Below are 11851 nucleotides of genomic sequence, written 5' to 3' on the forward strand. Positions count from 1 at the left end.
TCTACATCTTTATGAAGAAAACATTGTCGTTATAAAATAAAACTTTTAATAATCCACATTTTTTACAGCGTTGTCAGATGTGGTTCATTCTGGTTTTCATACAATGAACTAGGTTACTATTTATAAGAGGAATAGCCAAAGAAAGAAAGAAGAAGAACAAGAAGAAAAGAAGAAGAAGAAGAAGAAGAAAAAGAAGAAGAAGAAGAAGAAGAGATAAAGAAGAGTAATTGCAACATTTAAGACATTCTGCACTGCACACTTTTACCTTGACAATTGATTGTTGCCATGGAGCTAATGTTGCATGTTACCAGGTGATTTTCCGTGACAGTCTTTGGGTTCGTTTAGAGCTACGGGGTTCCCTTTGTCATGCCCCGCACTCCCCGCCGAACCCCGATAACTTCATAGATAAGTGAATGATTGATTGAATGATGACATCACTTCAAATGACCCCCTACCTCCCCAACAACATCAAAGCCCCTCCCCCTGTTTCCCATCCGCCCTCACTGAAAGTCCAATGTGTTTCATCCTCAATCCATCCCTGTCGTGGTGGGACCAGATCAGATACCTTCTAATCCTCCGACAAACCGTGCCATTTGGCGATCTGGCGGCGCGGGTGGTCGCAGATCTCCCTCCAGTGCTCGCCAGACGTGCCCGCCACCGATGTGCCCAGCACCACCCGCCCCAGGACGGTGTTGGGGCAGCGGGAGGTGCCCATGTCTGAGTCCAACAGCAGCAGCTCCACGCTGGTGTCCCTCAGACCCTCTTCGGAGGGCAGATCAAAGACAAAGAGCTCGTTGAAGACCGGGTTGGGGGAGCACTTCTTCACGTGGGTCTTCTTCTTATACACGCGCTTCTTGCCCTGGTACATGTTCACCTTGACGTACGGATCTAGAGAAGGAGAATGATCAAAGTAAGGTCAAAAGCAACAAAAAAAGACTTGGTGACTATCCCTGCAGCGGTTGCAGAGTGGCATATTATTCCTGAGCCCGATCAATACGGCGATCGATGGAGCGGAAATGATGGATGTTGTTGATGAGGACAAAAGAGGCTGGCTGTGTAAACACTCAGTGTGTGTGTGTGTGTGTGTGTTTGTGTGTACAGTATGTGTGTGTGTGTGTGTGTGTGTGTGTGTGTGTGTGTGTGTGTGTGTGTGTGTGTGTGTGTGTGTGTGTGTGTGTGTGTGTGTGTGTGTGTGTGTGTGTGTGTGTGTGTGTGTGTGTGTGTGTGTGTGTGTGTGTGTGTGTGTGTGTGTGTGTGTGTGTGTGTGTGCTTGTCACTAAAGTGCTCTCTATCACATCCTGATCAGATTACTTCAGTGCGGTGGCGGTGTCATAATGGAAACTATCACTGCATCCAAAGTAGTCTGGGCTGCTTGGCAGGAAGAGGAAAGTGATTTCATTTCATCCGCTCATGGTTATGTGAAGGAGGTTGAAGCACACATGCATTTTGTGGATCACATTTTATACGTTTCTCTACATGTGCTTTTACCTGTAGGTCCATTGTTTTCAGTCTTGGGCAGGTGGCGAGCCTTGAGGACGACCACGGTCAGAGTGTTGGTGGTGGACTGGTAGCACAGGGAGAGAAGCAGCTCCCCTCGACCTGAGGACTTCTGTGGAGAGACAGGGAGGGGGGGTTAATAAATGGCATCACCCTGTATGTACATCTTTCTTTCCTTCAAGTTTAACAAGGGACAAATATCAGAAGATTGCATACTAGTAACGGATTATTTGATGTACCTATTATCAAATCTATGTAATAATCCTAAAAATATGTTACTTGTTAAATAATTAGCTAATATCAACAATGACGTGGTGAAACCATCCGCTGCAAATTGTGTCAGTGCCCCCAGATTAAATGTCTGTCGACTAAATAACAACACCTGCATCGAGTGTGTTCTCATGTCACAACTTGCAAAAATGTGTGACTGAGAAGCTCCCTGTTCTGCCCTACACTTGTGACACACACACACACACACACACACACACACACACACACACACACACACACACACACACACACACACACACACACACACACACACACACACACACACACTGTGTCGGATGCTGTGATCACACCTTGCGCGATGTCAAGCCTCGGCTCATGGTTCCCATGGCAATGAGATGTAGTACGCAGATAAAAGACAACTTCCACCACTAAAATTATGTTTAAGTCTCTGAAAGTGTGTCGCAGATTTATTTTTATACAGTTCCTCTAGGGACATTGTAGTTTTATTAGACGACAAAAAAAAAAAAAAACCTTATTCTATTCTTTTTATTATTCTCTATGGGGACAAAAAGGCGATGGCTACACTGCTTAAGACGTGCTGTATCGATTCTCTGAACTGCTGTATGCTTGCATGCATACACACCCCCCCCCCCCACACACACACACACACACACACACACACACACACACGCACGCACACACGCACACAAAGCACACACACAAAGCACTGATGCTAAATCTATGAAACACGCAGACAAAGAGCCACCACCCTGTTAGCATAGGGCTGCTTCTAATCAGAGAGAACAAAAATAGACGGCTCTTACTGAGAGAATTCAGCCAAAATATGTCACCATGGACATATTTAATACTGGATGCAATATTTTTGAACTATTTTGTGTTATTCTTAGTTTTTTGGGCACTCAAAATGTTGTGGCTATTTCTAATGCACTAAACAAAGTTCCAGTATGCTGTCTTTATATAAAGAAACACTTACATTCCAGCTGAAAAACAGTAAACAACTACGGTTGAAGCCTTTTTTCTCTTTTCACTTGTCAAAATAAAACACCCAGAAGAGCACTGCAAAACATATGCTGAATTGGAAAACACATTTTCTTTGGATTGCACTAAAAAGCGTTCAGGCACAGCAGACCCCTCCCTGCAGCAAAGCTTTGTTAGACACGTCTCTCCTGGGACCCAAATGAGAAATGGAACTGAATAAGAAATGCGCCTCAGCTTGGAGAGAGACAGCAGAACATAGTTTAAGAAATATAATCCACTTGATGATGAAATTGCAGATGGGAGCTCTGCTGAGGGGGGATGAGAGGGGTTTTATATGTCTCAGAATCTGAATTCCCAGCACTTCTCTGGATCGCTACATCATTTCAGAGATCTTTGAAGATATTACAGATAGTAGTGAACATATCCTCTCCCACCTGGTAGTGCTTCCATTAAAGCAGAGCCCACAGTTCTATAATTACATTGATATCATCTCACATTCCACCCGTAAATGGACGAATCATGTACAGCCAAACCATCTGCTAATACATAGAGGGCTGCTGTATCCTACGCCACAGACAGATAAGGCAGAGATATCATCGTACAGCAGTTTATCTGAATGTAATGCAGCCAACGCTGCTGTTATTATCCAAGTTTAGTCTGATGCATTCCTGGGAAATATACATTTTTTTCTTTCTGTCGTCACAACACCACAACAAATGGTTGTGATACCACATGACATTTTTCTAAAAGTACAAGGTTTCACTGGAAATTAGCGAAAGTACATTTGTGGTCCTCATAGCTGCCAGGAACAGCCCATATGCAGCAGCAAGTATATTGAACACCAACCCCTAGATCCATAATGGTGTGGTGTAGATATCACTCTATCTATCCAGCACACTGATGGGAATGTAATAATGTCATTTAAGAACAACAACAGACCTCAGCATCAGCTTTCAAATCCATGATGGTGCAACAGATCTCATATCCTCATCACATGGGATGCATTTTCTATCCCCATTTGCCTTATTCAACATCAACAGTTAACTTAGCTAGTGACTGATACAGTGTGAGTGAACTGCTTCAATGCATTTGCAAAATGCACTTATAATCAATGTGCAGATTATGCCATTAGAGCTAAATTAAAGTTTGGAAGGAGTAAGAAACAATTCACCCGGGTTCGTGATTAACATATCATTATATTGAAATTACTAATTGGATTTGATGACGATTGTGGAACTGATTTATGTACTGATTAATATTGGCAATTTGGAAGCACTTTTGCTATTAAGGTAAATTATGACTCACAGTTGGAGAAGTTTTTCAATGTGTTATATAAAATAAATATGCTGCATGTGCAAAATAATTTAAGACACCATTGTTTGAGATTTTACCTTGACATTTTTCTTGATGATCTCCCGGCTCATCAGCATGCGCCCCTCGGATAAGTCGATCCCAGACAAGGGTACGAGGGTCTCTCCGATGACTTCATCACGGGAGAACCTGTCGAAGCTCAGCACCATGAAGTGGAGGGACAACTCCGACACTCGGGCCAGCGGGATCCCGTAGAAGCTGAAGGTCTCGTCAAAGGCGGGGTCCAGTGTCTTCCTCAGGACCCTGGTCTTCACACGGTGCTTCTTCTCCGGCAGCAGGGTCAGCTTGATGTAAGGATCAGAGGTCAGGGACTGCTCATCAGTCGGGGTCAGGCCATGGGCTTCCTGAAGTAAAAAAGTCATCAATCAGTCAATGAAACTATATTGATCAGGAAATGATACTCACAGCTAATCAGAAAGACACACAGTACCTTGATATGGACGATGAAGGCCTTTTTCTCCGGCTGGTATTCCAGGGAGAAGTGGAGGGTCCCCAGCCCAGCATCCCTCTCCTCTCCATGGGGCTTGTCTACAGCCGGGGTGGGTGCCTGGCTGGAGAGGGTGCTGGATGGTGAAGGTATGTCACGGTGGTCCATCACCCCAGGTTGTGTGTATCCAGCAAGGGGAGAGGGCAGCTCCAGGTCCGGGGAGCTGCGCACCTTCTGGTGGTGGTGATGAAATGGTTTGGTGGTGAAGTTTCCATTCAGATCCCGTTTCTCCAGATCCAGATGCAGTTCCGGTTTGGATCCGTTTGGACTTGAGGTCAGTTTACCGGTGGTGGTCGGATTCAATGTGGTGGCAGTATGGCAGTTCCCGTTAACATCAGTTTTACTGGAGTCATTACTCGAGGTGGTGGCAGCCGCAGCAAACTTCTTCTTACCGCTGAGGCTCTCCGGGTAGATGTCGACCCCTTTGAGCATGTGCACAAACTTATAGGGAGGTGTCTTCTGGGATTTGGTGTTTTTACGCTGGCAACAGATCCATGCAAAGGCTGACACAGTGAAGACAAGGCCGAAGACACTCACCACAGCAACACCTACTGGCACTGCCACTGTGGAGGAGGACAGAGAGAGCCGAGGGAGGGAAGGAGAAAACATTGTATTGGTTAGAAATGTCTATCCACACACTGTGAAGCAACTACATGTAAAACAACGGTTCACCTCAACACATTTTATTGTTGCACTGAGGCAACTGGTTCCATTTTGTGACTGACGCAGACTGCAGATTTGAGTCAGATGGAGATGAAAACAACGCAATCTGTTGGTGATTGTTCATATTCCTTACATGGCTACAGTACATCAACAGGAAACAGCTGGTGTATATCTACTAAGAAACCTAACGACATGTCAAATGGTTGAACAAAGAAAGTAACAAGACCTCGGCAACAGCATAAATGGAGAAAATATTCTCAAATATCATTGTATCATTATTATGATAAGTCAGTCAATTTTGTTGACTAACAATGACACTCCAAAAGGAAGACATCTGGAACATTCTATCCGATATAGAGAACAAATACAGGCATATGTATTACAGCAAATCTAATTCTTACATTATATTTGTTTTGGGCAAAACATCATGGATCACCCTGATCCCACTTGAGGTATTGTATAACAGCACAGACCTTTGTAATAGGCCCTGTGTTATATTTATTTATATTTGGTACTTTTGTCTGCTTTACTGAGTGTCACTAAGACATTACTATGGAGACATTTTACTGGGATATTTGCCACTCAATGCTTCTGTCTTTTGTATGGTGGTGTTGAACTGTGACTCAACAGCAATCATGCTGCCTTCTCATGCAGTCAGTTAATAGGTCAATTTCAATAGAGGAAAAGTGCAGCATTTCCTGCAGTCAAGAGGGCGGCCAGTGGAAAAGCACTCAGGTTAACACCCATTCAAAGAGACAGAGAGAGGGTGGGGAAATCACACATACTTGTGACTTTTTTTGAATGATATGCACTGTAGTTAACTCACATTACATTAGATGTGTTGTTAATTCTGACACTGAAATTGTCATGCTAAAAATAAAAAACCGTGTTTTGTACAGGAATTACAGGTAAACATTGACTGATCAGAACAGTTTCACTTCTGCCATTTCTGATCATATAAGCCTATAAGTAATTCATGGCTGTTGTATTATTGTAAGGAAATAATACCTATATTTAAAGGTAAAGGATCCTGGTAGTTTCAGGCATAGTATCCATCTAGTGGATTACTAATCTAAAAATGGAGGGATAGTCATGCTCATGTCAGTACACATAATTTGTTTTCTCCCTGTCATTAATATTTCACCCCAACATCCTGGGTGGAGTTGTTTTCAGGGCAACAACAACAGACAGATGGATGGAGCCACTGAGCAGCTGAACCGAGGGGACATAGACTGCCTGTAGTAACACCACTTTCTAATATTAATATCATAAAACATGTCACCCTGTGGGCTGTTTCTACTGATAATTAGCTGTCACCTTTTAAGCTAGCTGCAAAATGGAGGCTGTTCATAAACACGTAGTTTTATCGAGTTTGGCACCACACTGGATGAAACCACTAAACTAAAACTTGACAAAATTAAATACATTTTACTCTAAAATACCTTTATTGTTGTTGTATTTTAAATAAAGAATGGAAAGAATATCACAAAATATCGCGATAATAAGACTAGTTACCTTTGAGTCACGCGGAATGAATAACTCTCGCTTTATGAAGATTCAGAAGCACGAGGCTACCATTAGCACCCTCACCAATCACACCTGCGTCATTTGAGGTTAATAAATCGACTCACCGAGCTGAGCCCCTTCCTCCACCATTGGAGCCATGTTCACTGTCCGAGGTGCTGAAACTGTCCGCCCGCTTTCTTCTCTCCCGGTGACACTGTGCAGTATATCTCCACAAGGACTCGACTTTGATTGTGTTTGAAAATGCAGGAGGTTTTGTATGGCGTCAATTATTTAAGAAACGGCAGTGGTTGTTTTTTTCCCAGAGAGAAGGATGGAGTGTTGTGTTCCTCTCCCTGCTGCTGCTGTTACTCATAGATGCGCGAGTCTCAGAGGCGGCAACACCCCGTTTCTCTTCCTCTCTCTTTCCCTCCCTATCTCCCCCCTCCCTGCCGATAACGCTGAGCTCACCGGTGATGACGCAGTAGTGACGGAGGCTGTGCAAGCAGGACCCCCGGAGTAGCAGCACCACCATTTATGCCAATTCCCCTGATTGATTATTAGGAAGTGAACGGTCCAAGTCTGTATCACCTCCGTGTGTGTGTGTGTGTGTGTGTGTGTGTGTGTGTGTGTGTGTGTGTGTGTGTGTGTGTGTGTGTGTTTGTTTGTGTGTGTGTGTGTGTGTGTGTGTGTGTGTGTGTGTGTGTGTGTGTGTGTGTGTGTGTGTGTGTGTGTGTGTGTGTGTGTGTGTGTGTGTGTGTGTGTGTGTGTGTGTGTGTTACATCTATTGAAGTAAGTGTCATTTGGCTGATTACTATGCACTGATGTTTTTCCTTGATTGATAGTAATTACAGTAACAGGTTTACTACCACTTTAGTTAATAGTCTTCAGTGATATTAAAGTGACTATTTTATATTGATTGTTGTGCTTTTATTGATGTCTTAATGTGTGCTGTTGATTGTGTATACAGTATATATACATATTTGTATACATATTTTTACATATTTGTAATTTTGTTTTCGGGATTGTGGGAAACGTTATTTCAATCTCTCTGTCTGTACACACAAACTGAAAGATTGACAATAAAGTTGACTTTTGATTTCGACTTCAGTGTTTATGATTAACTATATACTGTTTATAGTCAAATGTCTTATTTACTTTTTTGAAATGCTGCAGATAAACAGTAATCAGACTCAAAGGTCAATAAGGTAAAACCCTCTGCTGTATGCAAACTGGATGTTAATCAGTATACGCATATAACTCATAATATGATTTAAATTCAATGGGTCTAACTGTGATGTAAAAGGAAAACTTTGTGGATAGGCTCTTCCTCGGCCACCTTCGGCCCCTTGTGAGAGCGTCGATGGACCCGCTGCGCCTACCAGCCTGACATCGGGGTGGATGACGCCATCATCTACCTGCTGCGGAGGTCCCTCTCCCACCTGGAGGAGGCTGGGGACATCGTGAGGATCACGTTCTGGGATTTCTCCAGTGCCTTCAACACCATCCAGCCCCCCAGCTGCAGCACTCTGGGAGGGATCACCACTTCACCTCCTGGATCCTGGACTACTCACCAACCGTCCACAGTACGAGAAGACCAGGGACTGCCATTCAGACACCATAATCAGCAGTACTGGGACCCCCCAGGGGACGACAGGGAGTACAGGGAACTGACGCAGGACTTCACCCTCTGGTGCCAGAGGAACCACCTCCAGCTCAACGCAGGGAAGACCAAGGAGCTGGTGGTGGACTTCAGATGGCGCAAACACAAAAGACACCATACACAAGTCAAAGTGCTCTGCAGACGCATTTTCACAGAAGTCATGCTGAGTTGTTACAGGGGGGAAACACAGGTGTGAATATAACAGAAACATCCTTAATGTATTACATAGTGTTGTAATACCTGTGTTTTCAAACTGTGTCAAGTGAAAATGTGTGCTGTGAGAAAGGCCTCAAGTCAACAGCTTTAACATCTGATATAATCAAATACTGACCCCTGGTGTTCATAGCAAAGAATGCATTTCCCCTGAATGCAACAAAGGCCAAGACAGAGATGGTCACTCAACACATATTGACTCTAAAACACCATGCTTCTACATCAAGCATTGTTTTTATAATTATTTGCTCTCTTTGCCATAGTGTTACACATTTGTCCTAAAACCTAATCCAAACAAATTGTTTTACAGGGCCATTCAACCAGTCAAGTCATAGTCATATTTGTCCTACGTTCAATGTTGTTGAACAAAACAGTTCTTGTGTGTATGACCTCTTTGTGTATAGGTTTGTATCTACACTAATGGATGTTGGCCTTTCCTGAGAAGTGAAACAGTCACATTATTTATGTAAAAATGAAACCTAAAAGGGTGAGTCAGGTAGATAAATGAATAACATGCAACATGTCATTAAATTGTCAATCATAACACACTCCTGCAGATACAGACGTCATGGGGGAGTGGCAACCAAATATTGTGTAACATCCTTTACTGTATATTCACTTGGTGTATTTTTTATCTGGATTTCTTTAGTTGTTTGCAAGACACAAATTAAAAGTCTTGACCTTTTGTCAACAAAAAAATTGCTGTCTGTCACTGTATCACATTTTTGATCAAAGGTCGGCCAACCAGAATAAATCAGGAGAACAAAACAACTTCATTCAAGGCCTCTATTATTTCAGTCTTATGTTTGCACTTCAACAACAGCTACATCTACATATGTTGTACTGGTTTGTCTTTTACGAGTTGTGTTTTGTTTCTCTGAGTTACAATACCTTCACTAATGGATGCCGGTTTGCTCCTGTGAAATGGATCTGTCAAATACTATTTCATTGAAAGACAAACTTAAGAGAGGCCTGATCAGGCCTCTCTTAAGTTTGCCTTTCAATGAAATAGTATTTGTTTGTATTTGTTTGTCTTCATTCCTTAGTATATCTACGATAGAGATACTAAGGAATGAAGACAAACAAAACAAATGACTTATAGCTAACATTCATTACTGACACAGTTGAAGTGAACACGGGGCGAGGGCAGGAGGGAATATAAAACATTTTTGGTGAGGCACATTTATTTTACTTCATTCATCATCGCTGCAGCAGCTCAACTTTCAGGTCAGTTTAGACATGTTTAAGCACTATAATAACAATTTTAACTTAAAATTACAAAAAATACAATTTTAAAATACTTTTAATTTCCTATTGAGGGGGGGGGGGCTGTTCTTCCTCTTCACTCTGCTGGGTCTGGTTTGCATAACGACTTCACTGATAGATGACAATACACTGGTAAATAACTATTTCACATTTTATTTGAGTTGTTCTTAAGAAGGATCTTAATTTATTTGAATCTGCAGTCTTTTGCGCTAACGTGTGGCTATATTACAGCTGCTGTCAAGCTAATACAATCTGTTTCCGTATGTAACTGCATGTTGATGCTTATTCTAATGATTTCTTTCTTTCTTTTTCTTTTTTTAAATTTATTTATGAGATTTTGAGCACAACAGACATACAATACACCTCCTACATGGAGTGAGATTGATACACAGTTTAATACTGTGGAACAAGGTATCAACAAAGAGACAGTTTACCCCCAACTCCCGTTTAAGAAATTAGTCAAAGCCCTGGAGGTGTACGAAGCTGCGAGGCAACATTAGGAGGTACATGAAGACTTTTAGAATTTTGAACATAATCTGATAGAAGAGGAGAATATAGAGAGAGCCCTGGAGGAGTACCAAACTGAGCTGTAACGTACAGTAATGTCAATCAGTGCCTCCATCCGATACTTCATGTATTGTGTTGGCTAAATTTCTCTTTGAGATTATGCAGCTTTATCTTATGTTGTTATTCACTGGTTTGAAATCATGAATTTATTTCAACTGTTAGATTTCAAACGGGAAAGGAATTTGTGTAGACATACATGCAACTGTAAATGAAAACATTTACTCTTCAAATGTGCTATATTCAATGTTGTTGCACATAATAATAAACATTTTTTATTATTAATGGTATAATATTTGTAATTACTGACCCTTGATGTTCACAGTAATTACACGAGAAAACCAAAAGGATGTGTAAGATATGCATAAAATTGCATGCAATCACATTCAAATAAAATTATAAAAAAACATATTCAAGAAAGACGTATTCACAGCTTTGCTCTCAACCTTCATTCTCAATTTCAGTGCAGCTGTCTGAGGAGCTTTTGTGGGGATTGGCAGGGCGTTTAAAACTAAATTAGTAAGGTATTTGTGAGGGAGACATGCAAGATGACATATATATTGGTTAAATATATTTGTTTAACCTTAACCAATGCTGATTTAATTCTAAGACTTTCTGCACGCATCTCTCTCAAATAGATTTAGAAAAAATATTGGAACGCCTTTTAAACAACAAAGTATTGTAGGGAAAATTAAGTGGAAGAAAAAGGAAGATATAATAATAAAAATAATAATACATTTTATTTATAAAGGCGCCTTTCAAGGCTCTCAAGGTCGCCGTACAAGGTACTCAAAAAGAACAAAAGTCCTAAAAACCCGACAATATAATCAATCAATAAAAACAGAAAAGCAGAGGACATGTGATGTGATCAGTGATATGCTCAAAAATGTTATCAGAGTTTAAATTGTAAATGTTTTTGATTGTAGTTTTTTGAAAGCATTGAGGCAAGATCAATCCAGACATTACTTTAACATCCACGTTTGCTTCTTGAGTGATAAATTGATTGCATTTATTATTTTCTTAGTGAACATTCAAAGCACTTCACAACACAAGAAGCCATACACTGTTTCACACACATTCACACACCTGTGGCAGAGGCAACCACACAAGGTGCAACCTGCTCATCAGGAGAAATTCACTTTACACACCGATCCGGAGATTTGCCTGAGAAAACTTCAACATGTCTTGATTCCTGTGAAAGTAAAACTAAAACAGAGTGTCATGTAGGAACAAAGGACTTTCTGCCCTGCATTTCATCACATTCTCATAGACAAGTATAAAGCTGGTGTGTTCCTGTAAAGAGAAACTCCATAATACTATTTATCTGAAAGGGAAACTTAAGGGACGGCATAGAAATACCAAGGAGTGCATGCAAAAATACTAACCAATAGCCA

At 41.4% G+C, this 11851-nt stretch overlaps 1 protein-coding gene across 1 annotated transcript in view; it reads right to left on the bottom strand.

Moving 5' to 3' along the window:
• syt4 (synaptotagmin IV) overlaps nt 1-7176 on the bottom strand; it is a 7623-nt gene extending 447 nt beyond the window's left edge. The window contains exons 1-5 of the mRNA XM_079670079.1: nt 6880-7176; nt 4529-5148; nt 4119-4442; nt 1489-1609; nt 1-888 (exon numbers count right to left, since the gene is read on the bottom strand). The exon at nt 1-888 is cut by the window's left edge and continues 447 nt beyond it. Coding sequence (XP_079526205.1) covers nt 569-888; nt 1489-1609; nt 4119-4442; nt 4529-5148; nt 6880-6913 — 1419 coding nt within the window. The 5' untranslated portion in view covers nt 6914-7176 and the 3' untranslated portion in view covers nt 1-568. The remainder of the gene's footprint in view (nt 889-1488; nt 1610-4118; nt 4443-4528; nt 5149-6879) is intronic.
• Between the last annotated feature and the right edge of the window lie 4675 nt (nt 7177-11851).

This window comes from Notothenia rossii (assembly GCF_949606895.1).
Source record: "Notothenia rossii genome assembly, chromosome: 3".
Lineage (NCBI taxonomy): Eukaryota > Metazoa > Chordata > Actinopteri > Perciformes > Nototheniidae > Notothenia > Notothenia rossii.